The sequence below is a fragment of the Moschus berezovskii genome, chromosome 9, assembly GCF_049115385.1.
Source record: "Moschus berezovskii isolate FMDL1 chromosome 9, NW_MosBer_1.0, whole genome shotgun sequence".
NCBI classification, from domain to species: Eukaryota; Metazoa; Chordata; class Mammalia; order Artiodactyla; family Moschidae; genus Moschus; species Moschus berezovskii.
Genome location: NC_142468.1, coordinates 45,501,717 through 45,522,416, shown reverse-complemented (window position 1 = coordinate 45,522,416; position 20,700 = coordinate 45,501,717). Strand labels below are relative to the sequence as shown.

The 20,700-nt window shown below is 38.2% G+C and overlaps 1 protein-coding gene across 5 annotated transcripts in view; it reads right to left on the bottom strand.

The window, feature by feature from the left end:
- Positions 1-20,700, bottom strand: part of TMOD3 (tropomodulin 3) — a 96,556-nt gene that overhangs the window by 10,716 nt on the left and 65,140 nt on the right. For 4 of the 5 annotated variants that reach the window (XM_088839608.1, XM_055437377.2, XM_055437378.2 and 1 more), the window contains exons 4-9: positions 14,831-14,953; positions 13,488-13,577; positions 11,399-11,529; positions 9,581-9,688; positions 5,220-5,363; positions 3,526-3,670 (exon numbers count right to left, since the gene is read on the bottom strand). In XM_088839608.1, the coding sequence (XP_088695734.1) occupies positions 3,526-3,670; positions 5,220-5,363; positions 9,581-9,688; positions 11,399-11,529; positions 13,488-13,577; positions 14,831-14,953 (741 nt within the window). Of the gene's footprint in view, positions 1-3,525; positions 3,671-5,219; positions 5,364-9,580; positions 9,689-11,398; positions 11,530-13,487; positions 13,578-14,830; positions 14,956-20,700 lie in introns of all 5 variants that reach the window. The other variant, XM_088839609.1, reaches the window with a different exon arrangement.

Below are 20,700 nucleotides of genomic sequence, written 5' to 3'. Positions count from 1 at the left end.
GATACTGAACAATCAAGTGATGTGCATAAAAACCTGTCCAGCTATTGGCTGGGTGCTGGCTAGAAAATAAAAACCAGGAGGGCTGCAGTTTCAGGTTCCCATGAACATTTATATACTTAACTGTGTGTACCTCAACTCTAATTTTAGCTCATGTTAATGAAGAACAAGTTTACTGAAATATTAGGGGAAGAAATCACATGGAGAACTGAGTCTGTAAATATAAACTTGCTTCATGTATATAGATATCTGAACCACATGGATATATCTGAAAGGCAAATCATATCATTCTTTAAAGTAGAACATTTCCAAGAAAATTGCAGTAGAGTTTGGATGTTATTGGCAGACCATTTCAGATGTTAAAATGCATGTTATTTTAAAAATGCACATTAAAAACAAGATCGATAGGACAGATAGAACAAAGTATAGAAAACTGATTATGTAGTTAGTGTGTGTCAAGACAGGAACATAAGACAGAGTTCAATCGAATGTTGCACATTCACCATATAACCTCTTTGCTGTTATAGCCGTGATACTTCTTAGCTGGAGAGATGGCGAGTAGGTAGGATTATTTCAGTGAAAAGCTGAGACTAAGAAAACAATAAGAGAGGGAGACATTATCAAAATTGGGACACTAAAGCTAGGATACAGCCCCATTTGCATGGTGAAGGAAAATTATATGCCCCAGAGATGCTGTACAAGTTGTTAAGTCTTGTACTCTGATATCTCTGTCCAGTTACCACATACTAGAATGCTTGTAAGAAAACAGTCTTTAGGCTTGCCATCTTGATCTACAGGCAGAAATCAAAGCGCAGGGTAAAAAGTAAAACCAGCTGAGGGTGGACGGAAGGTAGGTTGCTGTTGCTGTGAGCACAGGACAGCAGAGGAAGACAGGCAGAGAGCCACTTCTGACCCCTGTTCCTCACTGGTGCCCACGTGTTAGCTCAGCAATTCCTCAGTTCAGCCTATGGATGAAAGACTAATAAATTTGGCCCTATTCACAATTCTTTAGCAATTTCTTTCCAAAACCTATTCCACTAACATAAGTTCTCCATACTTCATGATTAGTCAATTGCCAGTAAACCCTAACTGATCTCATTTCTTCTCCATCTCTAGAAGAGTAGTAAGAATCGTGTTTTTGAAGTATCATTTTAATCATGCACTCATTGAGTGCCCTAAAATGGCTCTCAAAATACCTCCACATTAATTCCAAAGAAATCTAAGTTCCTGACCATGTAACTTTAGTGCCTCCTATCAGTATTCCCTCTTAATCTGCTGGGAGCATTTTATTTTCATTCTCTTAGCTTCAAATAGCAAGTACTTGTGCAAAGTTTATTCTGGATGCTACATCCTGTTATGAGAGTCAATTCTCAAAATCTTCAGGCTGTCTTCAGCATACAAATAACTTGCTTAGTCCCAAATCTGAGTTTCTGTCCATGCAATTCCTCACTTCAGGAATGTCCTTATTCTCATTTCATGCTTGAGACCCGTGCCTGAAGCTCTGGTTTGGACCAGAATGAAACAGCGTGGGGAGGGCAGGCGGTTTGCCTAGAGAGCTACCAGCACAAAGCCGTTTGCCCTCAGCTCTGTGTCCGACCACATGGCCTCTTCATCCTCTTACACACGCCTATGCACAACTCCTTAACTTCTCAGTGTTGACAGAAGGCAGCCCAGGAAATTATTTTCATCTGTTCCCTGCATCTTCCATTTGCCAAAAGTCTTTCTTGCTCTGATATCAGGCCTGCCTTTCTGAGAGAGATATGGACAAAGCACCTGCCACAATATGCATGCAGAAGAGCACAACTGCTGAGCCTTGAGAGGCTGGCACCCCTTCCACGTGCAGGGTTTATATGTACAGGCCCTTGCTCTGCTGCTCCTGCCAGATGCTGATGGTACCTTTTCTAGAAGGGACATAGGTGACAGATGGCTAAGGCTACAAGGATGCTGGTGGGATCCCAGGAAAGCTAAGGTGGTTTCAGAGGAGAGGACGAACGGAGATACTCTCTCCATTCTTCCTTTCTGCTCTCTCCCATTCTGGGAAAGTGTCCCAGGAAAGCTGCTTAGTTACGAGAAAATTCAACTTTGAGCAGGATTCAAATTCTACCACTTTTTCACTTAATAAATCTTTATTAAGTACCTACTACTGTCAGACGTGGTTTTAAATAAAGCTGTGGATTCAAAAGATACACATGGCCCTCAAACTTCAAAAGTTTAAAGTCTTAGACAATAGATTATTAGAATGAAGTATAACCTAGTAAGTAAAAAACTTTTTAGAGCCAATAAGGTATATGTTCTTAAAGTTTTCTAACTGTGAAGTTCAGTTAGACCTGAGAAACACTGCCGTAAAAGGCAAAATTTAAATTCCTGAAGTGTAAAAAACAGAAGCTAACTAATGAAGAAATACTAAATAATCAGCATACTTTCCAAACTGCATCTAAAATAAACAACACACAGCAAATTTCCCTTAAAAAAAAAAAGAGGCTAAAATCTGCTATGAGAAACTACAGTCATCAAAGAACAGAAAGTCTGAACTAATATTTTTCACGGTGATCTGGATTAAAGGTTTTTCTGCTCCAGAAATCTTTAAAAATGCAAACAGCAAATATGGCTGAAGCCTAAAAGAACTGCATCACAGTGGAATGTGACTCCCTTTAAATAGACTGCCAGTCAGGTTCTATGCATGAGACAGGGTGCTCAGGGCTGGTGCACTGGGACACTGAGGGATGGGATGGGGAGGGAGGTGGGAGGGGGGTTCAGGATGGGGGACACATGTACACCCATGGCTGATTCATGTGAATGTATGGCAAAAACCAATACAATACTGTAAAGTAATTAGCCTCCAACTAAAATAAATAAATAAAATTTAAAAAAGAAAGTATTTTAATTATCTGCATGCATTTAAAAATATATTTCAATGAGAAGTGTTAGTCGTTTAGTCGTGTCTGATTCTTTGCGACTCCATGGGCCTCTGTTCATGGAATTCTCCAGGAAATAATACTGGAGTGGGTTGCCATTCCCTTCTCCAGGGGATCTTCCCAACCCAGGGATCGAACCTGGGTCTCCCATCTTGTAGCAGATGGTCTGAGCTACCACGGAAGCCCCTTCAATAAGAAACACCAAACTTAAAATTCAAAAACTACAACCATTTTATATATCACCGCATGAAACTGAATTTCTAAAAGGGTGAAACTTTCTGATTTGATCAAAAGGGCAAAATTTTCCTATAATGTTGAAATCTTTGTTTTAATAGCTCCAAGAGCTAACTTATAACTGAGAACAAAATATCTGTTGTGGAAAACTATTTCATATTTCACTAAAAGCTACGAAGTAGGTTCTCACCCACTAACCTAATAATCACTACAACTTCACTTAAACTGAACTCTAATTCAGTCAGTATTAACAGAACTGCAAATTTCAGAAACAAAGGCCAAGTAATATTCCTGTTTAAAAACTTACTAAAAACAAAGTTCCTCCAATACATTAGCTTAACTTGTTCAGAATTTTGATTTCATACTAAGTATGTCTTACCTAAGTCATTGTTTTTTGTTATTGCATTAGCTGCCCTGGTTCGGGGTCCTTGCTGAGTAAACTGATATCCAAATTTAAGGATATTGGTATTTTCCTCAAGCATGTTGGCCATTTCCAATTCTACAGCTGTCCCCAGCTGTTGCCTCTGGAATAATCAGAAATAAAGAATAGTATTAATAAGCTAGTTCAAAATATAAGTCAAGTCTAAGGCATTCATGTACATGCTGATTCTTTAAAAATATTTTCCCAATTCTTACAACATATAAGAGAAAAAAAAATAAGTTTAGTGTATGATCATATAGACATCAAAAAAATGTGGATTATTATAATGCGATACCACTTCATACTCACTAGGATGATTATAATCAAAAAGATGGACAATAATAAGTATTGGCAAGATATATGGAAAAATTCAGAGCCTCAGGCAGGCTGGCAAGAATGTAAAATGGTGCAGCTATTACGAAAAACAAATTGGCTATTCCTCAAAAAGTTAAGTGCAGGGTTACCATGTAACCTAGCAATTATACTCCTAGGTATATACCCATGAGAAATGAAAACATATTCATAAGAATTTGCATCTGAATGTTCATAGTAACATATTTCTACAATCCAAAAAGTGGAAACTATCCAAGTATAATAGATTCTTCAACCATAAAAAAGAATAGATACTGATAACATACTACCACATGAATAAACCTCCAGAACATTTTGCTAAGTGAAAGAAGGCCACTGCGTATTACATAACTCCACTTACATAACTGTCCAAAATAGGCAAATGCATAGAGACAGAAAGTAGATCAGTGGCTACCAGAGGCTGGAGGGAGAGGTGAATAGGAATTGACTGCTAGTGGGTTTGAATCTCTTTTTGGGGTGATGGAAGTGTTCTGGAGTTAGGCAGTGGTGATGGTTATACAACTCTATGAATGTACTAAAAACCATTTCATTGTATACTTTAAACAAGTAAATTATATGGTATGTGAATTAAATCTCAATAAAAGATTAGAAACATTGATTAAATAGCATTCTGGTTAAATTTGAAGATATAATTCTGTCTTCATAATCTACAAAATTTATTTATGTTGAAGAATTGAGGGAGTCATTTACCACATATTTTGAAAAATAACTGAAGTCACTTTTCAAATAAAATAAACTGAAGTATTTCAGTCAAATGTGTATGTTGTTTTATTTTTAGTTAACTACACTCTGGATGGAAACATTTCTAACATGTGTTTCTCTACTTCTCTAAAGAAAAGTGCATATGGCTCTGGGTGATCCAGCAATATCTTAGGGGGTCAGCACCCAGTATGGCTGGACAGGAGCTGTGCCCTCAGGGTACCCTGGATACCGGAGTTTTCTGTTTTTCATGAATTATTCTGTTCACCTCATGTCTGGGACTGACATGTTATAGCCACAAAAAGGTTATACTTTGAGGCTGGACTGGTCACCTTTAAGAATCCTTCTAGTTCAAAACCACTAGCCATCTCAATCCTCTACAGACCAACCAGGGAGAGCTGCTTGTATACCTTTCTATACAATGAGATTCTGGATGCCCCAAAAGTTCTCATCCCTTTTCAGGCCTTTGCCTTCCTAAGGGCTCCCTGGAAAGTCTTTCTTTTGCCTGCCTCCTGAGTCCCCAAGCCCTGCATGGAGTGTGGGCTGCAGCTTCTTCAAAGCTGCTGCTGTAGACCACCGACCTGGTTGTCAATTTTCAGCTCCATCAGGGTTTCGTTCTCTTTCAAAGCATCAATCAGTGCTAGAATCCCAACTCCTGTAATAAAGTTGGATTCCATATTTAAGCTCTTCAAATTTTTGTTCACTCTTAGCATATCTGCAAAAGCCTGGAAATTACAGAAAATAGTTGGAGATTAGTTTGACAGCACCTGGTAAATAAACACTGAACAAGCCTGAAGAAACAGACAAATCAATACAGCTGCCTTAATGTTTCTTATTAGATTGTTTAAGCCTGACAGGCCACCTCACAGATCCCACATGTATCTACTTTCCACATGCACTTGGTCAGAAACTTTAAATTTGTTGTCATGTGTAATTCTCTATTGGTAACACTCTACTGCTATTCATTCATGCTGCTGCTTCTTGCTTCTTTCTCCCATGTTTCTCCGACTTTCTCTCAGTTTCTATGTAGGAATAGCTTCATCAATGTCTCTTTGGAACAAGTTTTCTTACTTGGGTCCTGCTGCAGCTAGGTTACAGTGAAGCCCAAATAAGGGGAAATTATGAACTAATTTCCAAAGCAAGAACCGAAAGGACACAAATATCTAGAACTGCTAGAACACAAGAACTATGGAAAAGAAGGGCCTGACTAAATATTCACCACCTCAGAGAAGAGTGTCTTCCATCGGCTTGCATTACAATTTCTCACGGGATGTGGCAGTGCTAGGCATTTGACCCAGAGCTTAATAAACACTATACTGAATAATTAACAAAGCCCGTAAGTGAGCAGAGGGGAAAGAGACGGGCTGGGGAGGCGGGTAACGGAAGAATATGAATGTGAGTTTATTAATACAGCCCTGCAGAGGGGTCAAAAGAAAGGCCAAACTCCAGAGAACATGGGGTAAGATCAAACTTAAAGCTGCTGAAGGCAACAGGGGCAGCCACACTATAAAGACCTTGGGGCAGGTACCTACACTCCTGAACTTCCTATTGGCAACAACTGGCCATGGGACCTGAGGTAAATTCCTTATCCATCCATCCATACCCACTTTTATTAAAATGTTACCAATGGCCCATTTTTGATAGGCACTGTTCTATAGATTCTGAAGTAAAACACACAAGTCTCTACCTCATGGAACTTACATTTTAGTGGGGGGCCCAGATAATATATAAGAAAGCAGAACATAATGTCAAATGGTAAAAAGGGCTACAGAGGAGGGAAAAAAGGCAAAGCAGGCTAGATGGGGAGTGTTGGGGGAAGAGCTGGCTCGCTATCTTATATTCAGGGCTCAGGAAAGGCTTCCCCTGGAGGGTGACATCTGAACAAGGATTCAAATAATTTAGGTGATGAAGTGAAACTATGTGGAGCATCTTTAGGGAGACAGGAGCAAGGAGGCTGTACAGCTGGAATAAAATGAAAGACACAGCAAGAAAGGAGGTGAATCTCCTCAGCTAAGGCCTTACTAGGCCACTGAAAGAATCTGATTTTTACTTAGTGAGACAGGGATCTGCTGGAGGCTTCTGAGTACAGGAATGAAATCATTTAAGTTTGAAGAGTCAGTTGTGATATTGATTCATGGGGTCGCAAGGAGTCGGACACGACTGAGCGACTGAACTGAACTGTGATGCTGTATGAAGAGCTGGCTTTGGGGTGGGTAAGATGGAAACATGCAGTTAAGTTAGGAGGCCACTGCAATAATCCAGATGAGAGAAGACAGTGGCTTGGACCAGGGTGGTGTTGGTGAAGATGGTGAGAAGTGGCTGGATATAAAGGAAATATCTGAAGACAGAGTGGGATATACATTTAAGGCTGTGAAAAAGGGAAGTCACTCCGTTATTATTATCTTGACTTGAGCAAATGAAAGAATGACGTTTCCATTTAGTGAGACAGGGAAGAGTGTGAGAGAGGCAGGTATGGGATGGAAGTCAGGAGTTTGATTTGGGATTTCGGTCTGAGACATCTGTTAGACATCTAAGTAAAGCTGTTAAGCAGAAGCTGAACATGGGTTTGGAGTTCAGGGGAGAGGTATGAACTGGAGATAAAAATGTTGGGAGTCACTGGAATACATGGATAATATACAGCAGTGAAGCAGAATGAGATCACCCGGCAAGTGAGTGTAGACGAAGAAAAGAACAGGGACTAGGGCCAAGCTCTGAGCCGTTTAGAGGTTCAGACGCTGGGGAGATGAGAAGGAACCAGTTTAGGGACCAGAGGAAGAATGTCCAAGCAGGTAGGAGGAGAATGAAATGGACTGATAACCTCAAAGTCAAGAAGAAAAGGGTTTATATCACGGTCAAATGAGACTCCACCCAGAAATGCAAACTTGATCTAACATACAAAAATTAAGCAATGTAATATATATATATAAACTGAATAAAGGACAAAAACCACATGATCACTTCAGACACATAAAAAGCATCGATAAAAACCCAACACTGTAGATCCATAAATGGAACCCTCTACAGGTTTAAAAGAATGATGTCGAACTTCAAATGCTGATATGAAAAGACCTCTAAGATATATTAAAGTGAAAAATTTAGTTGCAGAACAGCTTACACTGCATGACTCCATTCATGTTTTAAAATTTTCAAAGAAGGGAAATACATGGAAAAAATAAATATAAAAGGATAGTAAATAACGTATTGTCTAATAGTGAGTAATCAGAAATTGAAAGAAAGTATAACAATTTTTTCAAACTGATACTTGCTTTTATTGACTGCTGAACATCATGGTTACTAACAGTAAGTAGCTCTTAGAACACAGAATTTTTTAAACTACACTAAAATTATTTATTTTTAAATTTATTTTTTATTGAAGTATAGCTGAATTTTAAAAAGTACATCTTTTCATAAAACCAGTTTAATCACCTTTGTAACATACCCTGGTATTCAGTTCAGTTCAGTTCAGTCGCTCAGTCGTGTCCGACTCTCCGCGACCCCATGAATCACAGCACGCCAGGCCCCCCTGTCCATCACCAACTCCCGGAGTACACTCAAACTCATGTCCACAGAATCGGTGATGCCATCCAGCCATCTCATTCTCCGTCGTCCCCTTCTCCTCCCGCCCCCAACCTTTCCCAGCATCAGAGTCTTTTCCAGTGAGTCAACTCGTCGCATGAGGTGGCCAAAGTATTGGAGTTTCAGCTTTAGCATCAGTCCCTCCAATGAACATCCAGGATTGATCTCCTTTAGAATGGACTGGTTGGATCTCCTTGCAGTACAAGGGACTCTCAAGAGTCTTCTCCAACACCACAGTTCAAAAGCATCGATTCTTCGGCGATCAGCTTTCTTCACAGTCCAACTCTCACATCCATACATGACCACGGGAAAAACCATTGCCTTGACTAGACGGACCTTGGTCGGCAAAGTAATGTCTCTGCTTTTTAATATACTATCAAGGTTGGTCATAACCTTCCTTCCAAGGAGCAAGCGTCTTTTAATTTCATGGCTGCAATCAGCATCTGCAGTGATTTTGGAGCCCAAAAAAACAAAGTCTGACACTGTTTCCACTGTTTTTCCATCTATTTCCCATGAAGTGATGGGACCAGATGCCATGATCTTTGTTTTCTGAATGTTGAGCTTCAAGCCAACCTTTTCACTCTCCTCTTTCACTTTCATCAAGAGGCTTTTGAGTTCCTCTTCACTTTCTGCCATAAGGGTGGTGTCATCTGCATATCTGAGGTTATTGATATTTCTCCCAGCAATCTTGATTCCAGCTTGTGCTTCTTCCAGCCCAGCGTTCCTCATGATGTACTCTGCATATAAGTTAAATAAGCAAGGTGACAATATACAACCTTGACGTACACCTTTTCCTATTTGGAACCAGTCTGTTGTTCCATGACCGGTTCTAACTGTTGCTTCCTGACCTGCATACAGGTTTCTCAAGAGGCAGGTCAGGTGGTCTGGGATTCCCATCTCTTTCAGAATGTTCCACAGTTTATTGTGATCCACACAGTCAAAGGCTTTGGCATAGTCAATGAAGCAGAAATAGATGTTTTTCTGAAACTCTCTTGCTTTCTCCATGATCCAGCGGATGTTGGCAATTTGATCTCTGGTGCCTCTGCCTTTTCTAAAACCTGCTTGAACATCTGGGAGTTCACGGTTTACATACTGCTGAAGCCTGGCTTGGAGAATTTTGAGCATGACTTTACTAGCGTGTGAGATGAGTGCAATTGTGCGGTAGTTTGAGCATTCTTTGGCATTGCCTTTCTTTGGGATTGGAATGAAGACTGACCTCTTCCAGTCCTGTGGCCACTGCTGAGTTTTCCAAATCTGCTGGCATATTGAGTGCAGCACTTTCACAGCATCATCTTTCAAGACTTGAAATAGCTCAACTGGTATTACACAGTCATAATTTCAATATTATTAGTCACAGCTTACTTACAAGAGCAACAGGGTCATTGCTTCGGGTGGCTGCAAGACTGAAGTATTTCACATGTGTGTTGGTTTCCAAAGCCTTCGCAAAATCTTTTAGGGTTGGAATTGGGATATTCTTGAAAGACAAAAATGTGAAACATTATTACTTTTTAGTTTTCAGTAAATTCAGTCCAATAATCAAAGACATCTCTACTTTCTCTTTCGCTTAAAATGTACTCAGAAATTATGTAACATATAACCCCTGGCCTACAAATGAAAACTAACAACTCAGCCACCTCATTTCTTTGACTTGTCTAGTACAGTATATGTGCACAAACTGTTGGCACAGAGCAAAGCATACATCACTGCTTTTCTAGCACGAGGTTAAAGAAAATTCTCACTATTCTCTTTTTAATTATTTGTATTATGAGTATTTAAAATGGTTCCATTTTTCTACAGAGAGAAAGATGTGGGAATCTACTTATAGTGATTTCTGAGGCAGATGACATACTGTTCTCAGTCACAAGCTATAAAGTGTTAAGAGAGATTAACTTGAAGAAAGAGTTTTAGGAGACATCTGTTTTTCCTCTTAGTATCAACACTTCAACTTCCTGTAGCCTGGTTATTTTCCAATCATTACTATTGATTTAGAGACCAAGATACATGAGAACTAAATTAAAAAAAAAGATTAGTGATCAACTAGGCACATTAGCTTTTTCCAAGGCTTTCTTGCCTCCACTCACAGGAAGGAACACCCACAGAAAGAGCACAGAGGTCTTATTCCCAAGGTTCCTGTAATTTCCAGATGTTCTCTCTGCCTTCAATTCAGATAAATTAACATTTAAAATGAGGAATCTGTAACAAGGCTATTATACAATGGCTAATAATACCTAAGAGATCATCTGCGTTTACTCTTTGGTAATTAATTATCCCTACACTCTCCTAACTCATTTCTTCTTTCTTTACTTCATGCAAGAGTTGCACTTAAAAAACCCCAGTAAGATCCCATAAAGCCCACTTCTGGGTGTGTAATCAAGAGAAATGAAAACATATACTCACACAAAAACCTGTAAGTGAATGTGTATAGTGGTTTTATTTATAATTATCCCAAACTGGAAGCAACTCTAAAGTCTCTTAAGTCTACCAGCTGGTGAATGGAAACACAAACCGTGGCACATCCAAAGAAATACTGCTCAGCAACACAAAACAGCAAACCACTGAGACAGGCAACAGCACGGATGACTGTCACAAGCATTGTGCTAAGTGAAGAAACCAGACTCAATGGCTACACACTATACAACTCCATTTGTACGAAATTCTGGAGAAAGCAAAATGATAATGGAAAGAAAACAGATCCATGGTTGTCAGGGGCTGGAGTTGGTGGCAGGGAATGATGACAAAGGGGTGTGACATGTTCTACATCTGACAGTGGTGGTGGTGGTGCAATTGTATGCATTTGCTTTAACTCATAGAAGTGCACACTAGACAGGGAGAATTTTACAACATCTACATTATATATCAAGGGACCTGATTAAAAAGAAAAAACGGAAGACTAAAATGCTCTTATAAGAGGGCAGTACGTCGGAAGCCCAAGAGATATACTGACATCTGCAGAGTTTACATTTCCATTAATATATGACAGACAGCCTTTAAAAAGTAAATCAGAAAATACTGTTATACCTTAACTTCTAAAATTGAAGAAATCTCTGTTAGCATATTACTAGAAGTAAAAACTTTACCGTTAAGTAGAAGGGATCAGCCTATATCAAAACTACCCAGCTCTCGGCCTAGATTCAACTGAGTCAAAGCAACTCAAAATAGCTTTCTGCCTGCTTATCACGCCTACCTTTATATTATTCAAATTAATTTCAACAAGACAAGCATCATTTTCTTTAATCCTCTTTAAACTTTCTTCAACGTTGGTTGGATTTGGGGGCTCCTCGAATACTGGAAGAATCTTTTCCCCTTTCACCACATCTGCAGTAACAAATGGGAAGAGCAAGCATGTCACTGATTGACACTATTATAGTGAGAGCACATACTAACTTGGAAACACACAGCACAAACACACACACACACTCAGTAGAACTAATTTATAAGTTTCTTTCTCCAAATTTCTAAAAGCTTATTTATGTGCTGACACACAAAGCACTGAAATAAAATTTTATTGAATATAAGTACCAAACATAATTCAACATTTAATTTGTTTGCAATGTATCAGCCTTCAAAAATGAGTATTTTCACTGCCTCTTGCCTCCTGGTGTATTTACAAGATATCTTTATCACAAAAATATATTTGCTGATACAAGCTGACACAAATGGTGATCCTATTTACTTTTAGCAACGTTCAAGACAAAGTTCTAATATGATAAAATCTCATAATTCAAAGTTCTATATGACAAAATCTTAACAACTGTTAAGAAATTAAGAAGAACTAAAAAAAAAAAAAAAAAAAGACAAAAAAATGCAATGTGTGACCCTTCTGGATCCTGATTTGAACAAACCAGCTGTGCAATGACATTTTTGAGAGAATACGGAAAATCTGAACATGGACTGGTTATCAGATGACATGAAAGAATTACTCATAAACTTTAAGTTTGATAATGGCATTGTGGTTATGTTACAAGAAGAGCCTTTGTGAGAGACACATATGGAAATGGGTGAAGTAATATAAACAAACAGGATTTGCTTTAAAATATTTCAGGAACAAAGTAGAACGGATGGGAGTGAGGCAGTCGGTGGATGAAACAGAGCTGGCAAGATGTGAAAAACAGTTGAAGCTGGATAATGGATATGTTATTCCTCTTCTATTATGTATGCTTGAACATTTCCGCAATAAAGAGCAAAAAAAAAAAAACAAACCAGGAGAATGGCCAATTATAGAACATTCATAAAATGGAATGTTATAAAGATGTTTGAATGAGGTAAATCTATATGCACTCACTAGGAAATGTTATATGTTGCTAAGCAATATATAGCATAGATTAAAATCCTCACCACCGAGATCGTGGGATATTAAAGCTAGTTTCATCATTCTAAAACTTCAGCTCCTTCATGGGCAAATTAGAGATGATAATACTTATTTCATAGAATTGTTGTGAGAATTGAGAACAATTTACATTTAAGAGCTGTGCACAGAAGAACATGGCCCATGGTTAGCATTCAAAAAAAAAAATTAGCCAGTAGTATTATTACTGAAAACTTAAGTAACAAAAAATACCTCTTGTATGATCCCATTTTTGTAAAAAAAAAAAAAAAAAAAAAGATTATTTATAACATGTATACATATATAAGTTTATATAAGCATAACACGAAGTCGGGAAGGATACATTCCAAATCATTAATAGTCATGGCTGAGGGCGGGTGGTGGTGCAGGAAGTAGAAGGCAGGATGGCTGTGAATAGAGACATTTACTTCTTGTGCACTTAAGTCACGTTTTAATTTACTACACAATATGCATTATTTTGGTAGTTTTAAAATGTCTTATACATAAATTTTTAAAAAAGCTTTGCTTTAGTCTCTCTAACATTGAGTCAGACAAAAAGGTTTAGGGTCTGAAGAATTCTTTGCTTTCTCCTGAATCTGATCTTATAATATAGTTTCTTTGTCAGCACTGTTGTAGATTTCCTAAAAATTAGGAACACCGAAAACAAAATGTCAATTAAAGCCAAGTTTGACTGGTTTTTATAGCATTTACCATTAGCATTATTTAGTAAGGTGACAGTGGTTCCTATTATGTCTGTTGACACATTAAGCATACAATATTTAATATTCTATTTTCAATGATTTTCTATTGTCAATACCATATAAGTGGAAGCTCAGGATTCTACTACACATACGTAACATCTGGCATGCAAATACTGAAGTTATTACATGAAGGAAACAAAACATAATTAACAAAAAATTAGAATTCACAAAGCATTGTAAGTTCTTACTTGAAAAATGTTCTTGGTCGACACCATTACTACTTCCCACTATGTTGCAGAACTGTGTATTTGTTATCAAATTGTGCATCCCAAGAATAGCTATAAATACAGAAAAAGAACATTATTTTATACCCCCAAATTTCTATCAACAATTTTAATATTCTCTGGACATTTTCATATTCAATTAAACACACATTTTGTAGCCCAAAAAAGGAGACAACATGATTAAAAAAATCTCCTACAATCTCTTTCTTATCAATACCCTTGCACTTTCTCCCCACTTCTGAATTTAGACTCAGCTGGAGCCAGCTTGACCCTAAATGTAAACCTGTGCTTAGCTCCATCTGGTGGCCAAGAGAGAAAATGGTAATTATATACTGCTACCCATCACCCTTCTCACAATGTTTCTCCAAACAGAATGCGATAAAAAACAGATTTTTCAACTTAACCTTGACTCTTATATTAATTTACATTTGTACTTCAGCTGAGAGCAGAGTACTAAAAAGTACAGTTGAATTCTCATATTTAAAGATTAAAATCACATCCCTTAGGACTAGAAATAAATTTGGTTTTGTTTTTGCTGCCCTTTTGTACAAATGAGGCAGAAGTTACTACTGTACTGGCCCATTCCATTCTGATGAATGTACTATTTACAAATTCATTAGTCCTCAGCCCCCCAGGGAATAAGATACCTGCTCCAGGTGTGGTACCACACCCTGACTGTCCTTCTCTTGTTAATTCTTGGGATTATTTGGTACTAAGATCTTCCCATGCATCATATTTTTCTATCTAGGAAAATGGGTGAGGGTGGAGGTAGCTGGGGGCAGACATTGATCCAGATAAGAAATGGGTAATGAAAAATCACAGGGAGGTTTGGAGTTCCATCTAACTTCAGAAAAGTTAGGAAAGTGGGATTATAGCTCAGGACTGACTATTTTATCTAATTTCCAGTTACCCATTTCTGGGTCTTCTGATAAAATGGGATACCAGTTGACCTTGGAGACAGCTTTTAGCTGAGCACCGGCTTTTCAAAGTCTTTTATAAAGACTTTTATTTAAAAAAAAAGTTTTTTATAAAGTCTTTTATAAAGACTTTCAAAGATGGCAAGAAGGGGGAAAAAGAATCCAATAATCAATAAATTCCATTAACATTAAAATTTGATCATTAAGAGAATTTAAAGAAACAAAATCCTTTATGTCAGATTTATAGTGTTAAAAACAAAGCCAAATATATGGTTACATATTCAGGAGCACTTCGCTAGGCAAAGCCAGCATTTGTATAGTGAATACAGGTGTGTGTTGGCATTTTCCATCTCTATTCTCACTCACAAATTAATTTATTTTAGGAGATACCTGCGAGGTCACACAATTCTGTATCAGAAGCACTTGTCAAAGCTTCTTCTAGTTCTGGATCAAGAGATACTTTTTCTTCTGTAAAAGTCTGTACAGGTTTCTGTTTGGGGATAAATATTTTCCCTGTAAAATAAAGCAGTTTGTTAATTTCACTATTACTGCTAGTAACTCATTACCATTTTGTTCTAACAGAAATTATTAGAAGTATGTACAACTGAAGTTGAAATAAAAAATCAAGATTAACATCTACAACATATGTATGTATGGCTGAGTCCCTCTGCTGTTCAACTGAAGCTATTACAGTATTTTTAATTGGTGATACCCCCCAAAATAAATACAATTAATTATTAAGAACTCTTAAAAAAATAAGGAAACAAAAAAAAATAATACCTACAATAATTCTGTTTCATCTTCAGTATGTATTTATAAGTTTACAATACAATATTCTGGCCATAAGAGTCAGAACCAAAAAAAAAAAAGAGAACTGAGAAATCTTCCTATTTGTGAAAGTAAAATAGGCTCTTTTTGGAGTAATAATGAGCTATTCTACAAATATAAAAAAAACTAAATCATAAAAAATCTATAAACAGATTAAGGAAATAAAATAATTCACTTTCTTATTCTTAAGCCAAGAACTGCTACAGTCCCTTGGGGGATGGCAGAGGCAATTCAACTTCCAGAAATTTGGACTTCCCTGGTGCTGCAGTGGTTAAGAATCTGCCTGGAAATGCAGAGAACACGTGTTCAGTGTTGGGGAAGATGCCACGTGGCAGAGAGCAGCTAAGCCTATACACCACAACTACTGAAGCCCTTGAGCCCTAGAGCCTGGGCTCTGCAACAAGAGAAGCCACCGCAACGAGAAGCCTGTGCACCACAAGGAAGAGTAGCCCCACTTGCCCAACTAGGGAAAGCCCTTGCACAGTAACGAAGATCCAATGCAGCCAAAAATAAAATAAATACATTTTTAAAAACTTCCAAAAATTTAAGTTCTAATTGAAAAGAGATTTCTGTATATACTTAGTGGTCATCTGAAACCTTCTGGCACTGTTCTTCTAAGCCTTGATGGACAGTAACAAGGTTACTTAAGAAAACAGTTCTTCTAGAAACCCATAGTTCTTGGTATGTGAAAATTTGATATTTTATTACCGTATGTTCAATGAAAAGCTGAAAATGTGAAGGGAATGGAAAATGATAATGATGTAACTGCAGCACAAGCTGACCAAACAAGATATACTCACACACAGTGGGACCAAGTTACCAAGACTGCCTCTTCTTTACTTCCAGAGAGAGGTAAAAATTGTAACTAAGTAATCTAGGAAGGGAGGAGAAGGGGACGACCGACAATGAGATGGCTGGATGGCATCACTGACTCTGTGGACATGAGTTTGAGTGAACTCCGGGAGTTGGTGATGGACAGGGAGGCCTGGCGTGCTGTGGATCATGGGGTCGTGGAGAGTCGGACACGACTGAGCGACTGAACTGAATTGAACTGAATCTAGGAAGGCCTTCACAGGTGTGTCTTCACAGAAGTTCAATTACTTTCTTTTCTATCAGAAAATTACCAGGAAAATATGAGGCCATGTGGCCTGGTAAATGTATTCAGTGTTCTATCAAAAGAAATGTTTGTGGGCTTAATAATCAGGGCAGTGAGTGCTGTATAATTCTTGTTCAAGGTAAACAGGAATCAGTGTAACTCACAAGGAAACCGCCCACCATGCACACTGCTCCCAGGAATCTGGCTGAAGCTTGTCAGGTAGTTTCAGCTAAGCCCATCTAAAATATCTTAATTTCTGACATTATGTTTCTTATTTTTTAGTATTTCTGTTTCTTATTTTTTTAAAAAACAGAACAGTTTCCATGTTTCTGCTGAAATTTCTCATCTGTTCATACATGCGGCGCACCTTGTCCACCAGATCTGGTATTTCTGTCGCAAAGTTTCTGACTCATAACACCAATATTTGGATCACCTCTGGGTCTTCTATTGACTGTCTTCTTGATTATGGGCCACACGTGTCTTAAGATCTTTGATTTTGTATTGGGTATTTTTGTAGAAAAGTATAGCAGAGACTAAAGGAAATGATATTTGCTCCCAGAAAGGGGCATGCCCCTCAGGTCAAGACTGAAGCTATATGCTTTACAGTTGAGCTGAACTTGGGTTTTTTGTTGCAACTTTAGTTTGATTCATTTCCTCACTTGAGGAAAGATCAGGACTTAATCTTCAGCAAGGCCTGGGATTAGAGCTCTGGTGAGATTTTGAGAGCTCTGAGATGCCTGCTTCTTTCAGCCCTACTCTCGTGTTGTCTGTGCTACACCTTGTGAACGTGGAGGTGGACTGAAAGCGATTTCTCTCAGTTCTCTCTCTTTCTCTCAATCTCCTGAGCTAAAACCATGCCTCAGGAATTTTCTCTCAGCTTTGCTTCACTGCCTTGGTTCTTAGAGTAGGATCCCTAACACTAAATGAAGACCTAAAGGGCAGTGCAGTCTCACTCTGTCTCATGCAACGCACTGTCCAATATGGTAGCCACTGGCCATATGTGACTAGGTTTAAATTAATTAAAATTAAAAATTCAGCTTCTCAGTCACACTAGCTACATGTGGCCAGTAGCTACAGCACTGGTTAGCACAGACACTGAACACTTCCATCATGGCAGAAAGTTCTAGTGGACAGAACTTTATAAACTATTTAGTTACATATACTATAACTTAACTGGTTTATACTCTATCATGTTAGCCCACACACAGCCATTAAAAGTTTAAAAGTTAGGCTGACTTCTCCTTATTCATCTCTTTGGTGGTTTCTGCTTTTTCCCTATATTTCAGTCAGGAAAGAAGGCAGAGGGTCACTTCTCTTACGGAAGACTTACCACTTTCTGGAGTCACTAAGATTTGTGTCTTCAAGCTCTCTGGTATTTTTTTTTTTTAAACTGTGATTATGTAGTTTATATTGGTTGTTTTGGTGAGAATAAGAAGTTTCTTGCAACTTCCTACACCTGAATTAGAAATCTTTTTTAGTTCAGTTAAGTCGCTCAGTCGTGTCCGACTCTTTGCGACCCCATGAATCCCAGCACGCCAGGCCTCCCTGTCCATCACCAACTCCTGGAGTTCACTCAAACTCATGTCCATCAAGTCGGTGATGCCATCCAGCCATCTCATTCTCTGTTGTCCCCGTCTCCTCCCACCCCCAATCCTTCCTAGCATCAGACTCTTTTCCAGTGAGTCAACTTGTCGCATGAGGTGGCCAAAGTATTGGAGTTTCAGCTTTAGCATCAGTCCTTCCAATGAACACCCAGGATTGATCTCCTTTAGAATGGACTGGTTTTAGCAAACTATAATACACTTATATTAGTAAGGAAGCTTTCAACTGCATATAACAGAATACCCAATTCAAAGTGGTTTAAAATGGTGCTTCTCAAGCTTTAAATAGTGATCTTATTAAAGTGCAGACTCATGTAGTAGGTCTGACGCAAGCACTAAGAATCTGTATTTCTAACCAGACTCCCAGATGGCCAATGATCTACAGATCACTCTCAAAGCACCAAGGGTTCGAACAGTAAGTATTTTTATATCATTTAATAACTCCACAGGGAGGTGGCTGAAGGTTTAGTTCAGTAGCTCAATGTTGACATAAAAAATTTAGGTTATATTTTCTCTTTGACTATAACTAGCATGGAGGCCTTTGTTCTCAGGCCATTAGACTCAAGATGATCTTTGTAACACTCACTACTTATCACATTCCCATGACAGGAAGGAAGGGAACTTTCTCAACTGCTAACTTTTGTTAAAGAAAACTGTCTGACAGATTCCTCCTCTGACCAGCACTGGGGCCATGCCCCCCTGCAAGGGTAGCTAGAAAAGCAACATCTGGCCTTTTCAGTCTATTTCAGAGATGGATTCTGCCAGCAAGGAAGAAAGGATTTGTGAATGGTTGTTAAACATTAAACTATCACATTTGTCCCAATACTGAACTAGATGAAGTACTGTGCTCCCTTAATTCCCTGAACATTTCGCTATAGCTACACTTATACATTTGGCATGTTTGTCTGTCCTCTGCGAGCTTTTCAATGTTCTGTTCCATCCCCACATTCTTGCCTTGCTCACAACATGTAATTCAATTTACTGAATAAATAATTTGGTGATTGCCTCCAGCTCAGTTACCTCATTGTATAAACTATAACCTAAATACCCTGGTTCAAAGTTACACAGCAGAGTGAGCACAAGAACACAGGTTCCCCAAACTCTCAACACAGTAACTTTTCCAATAAACTGTGGTTTATCAAACTTAACCCTTTAGCAGTGGACATTTCAACTCAAATCCCTATCTATATGGTAGAACATAATTAATCTTTTTAGCATCAAATTTTGGAATTTTGGTGACTATTAGATAATCTTTTATCATTAGTTCACAGGCAAAGGCAAATCCAAACCATACATCCTGATAATTCCATAATACTTTTCACAGTGGCTGATGTAACAAAGTGGTATGCCTTTAATTGCCATTTCAGGATAACTATATTTTCCTGAGCAAAATCTTATCGGGACTTTCAAATGTCTATCACCATGGCTAATGCTGGCTGCACAGTGGATTCACCTGGACAATTTTGATCAATTCTGATGTCCAAGTCCCAACACCCTACCCCACCCACTGAGATTCTGATTTAATTGGTCTGATGTGCCGTATGGGACATCTGGATTTTCAAAAGCTCTCTAGGAATTCTAACGCATAGCAGCCAATGTCAAGAACCACTGGATTATGGTATTCACTTGGTAAACAGAACTACATAAACTATCAAATAGCTGCCTACATCTTATTCTAGGGACCAATAGAATCTAAAGCGTTACAAAACTCTGTTAATTTTTGTAATCCTTACCTACAGGCCATAAAGGCATTATTCATATCTAATTTTTCTCCCAAAACCTTTGCTGCTGCTGCTGTGTCACTTCAGTTGTTTCAAACTCTGTATGACCCCATAGACGGCAGCCAACCAGGCTCCCCCGTCCCTGGGATTCTCCAGGCAAGAACACTGGAGTGGGCTGCCATTTCCTTCTCCAATGCATGAAAGCGAAAAGTGAAAGTGAAGTCGCTCAGTCGTGTCCTAGTGACCCCATGGATTGCAGCCTACCAGGCTCCTCCATCCATGGGATTTTCCAGGAAATAGTACTGGAGTGGGGTGCCATTGCCTTCTCCAAAAACCTTTGCTAATACTTACAAATACAAAATGAATCTCATCAGAAAAAACAACAAAGCAAAACAAAATTTCCAAGGATTTAGGGAAATTCTGTGACAGAATTTTGCTTAATTTATACAGCTGTGAAATAATTTGATGCCTCCTCTGATACTCCTCTACATAATTCCTCTGCATGTAGAGATTTTTGCTGTAGCAGTCAGTATTTATACAGTTTTTTGCTTTTAACAATACAAAAAATAATCACTTCATATTTTTTCATGATTAGTTTAACATGAATACACTGTAAGAATTATACTTTAATGAATATGTATAAAATCTTATAGAAAACTAAAAGAAAATATTTCTAAAAAAGGATAAAACAGGCAGAACTTAAGTTTAGTATTATGAATACAAAACCTGAGGGGTTCTCCCCAAATTGATTTACAGACTTAAACAATCCTTGAACAAATCTCAGCTATTTGCAGAAAGTGACAAGGTGACACTAAAATTCATGTGGAAATCCAAGGAACCCAGAATAGCAAAATAATCTTGAAAAAGAAGAACAAAGCTGAAGGATTCACACTTCCCAATTGAAAAACTTAATACAGAGTTATTGTAATTAAATAGCGTTTTGATGTACAAGGAAAGACATTTACATCAATGAAACAGGGTTCAGAACCCAGAAATAAATTAGTATATTTATGG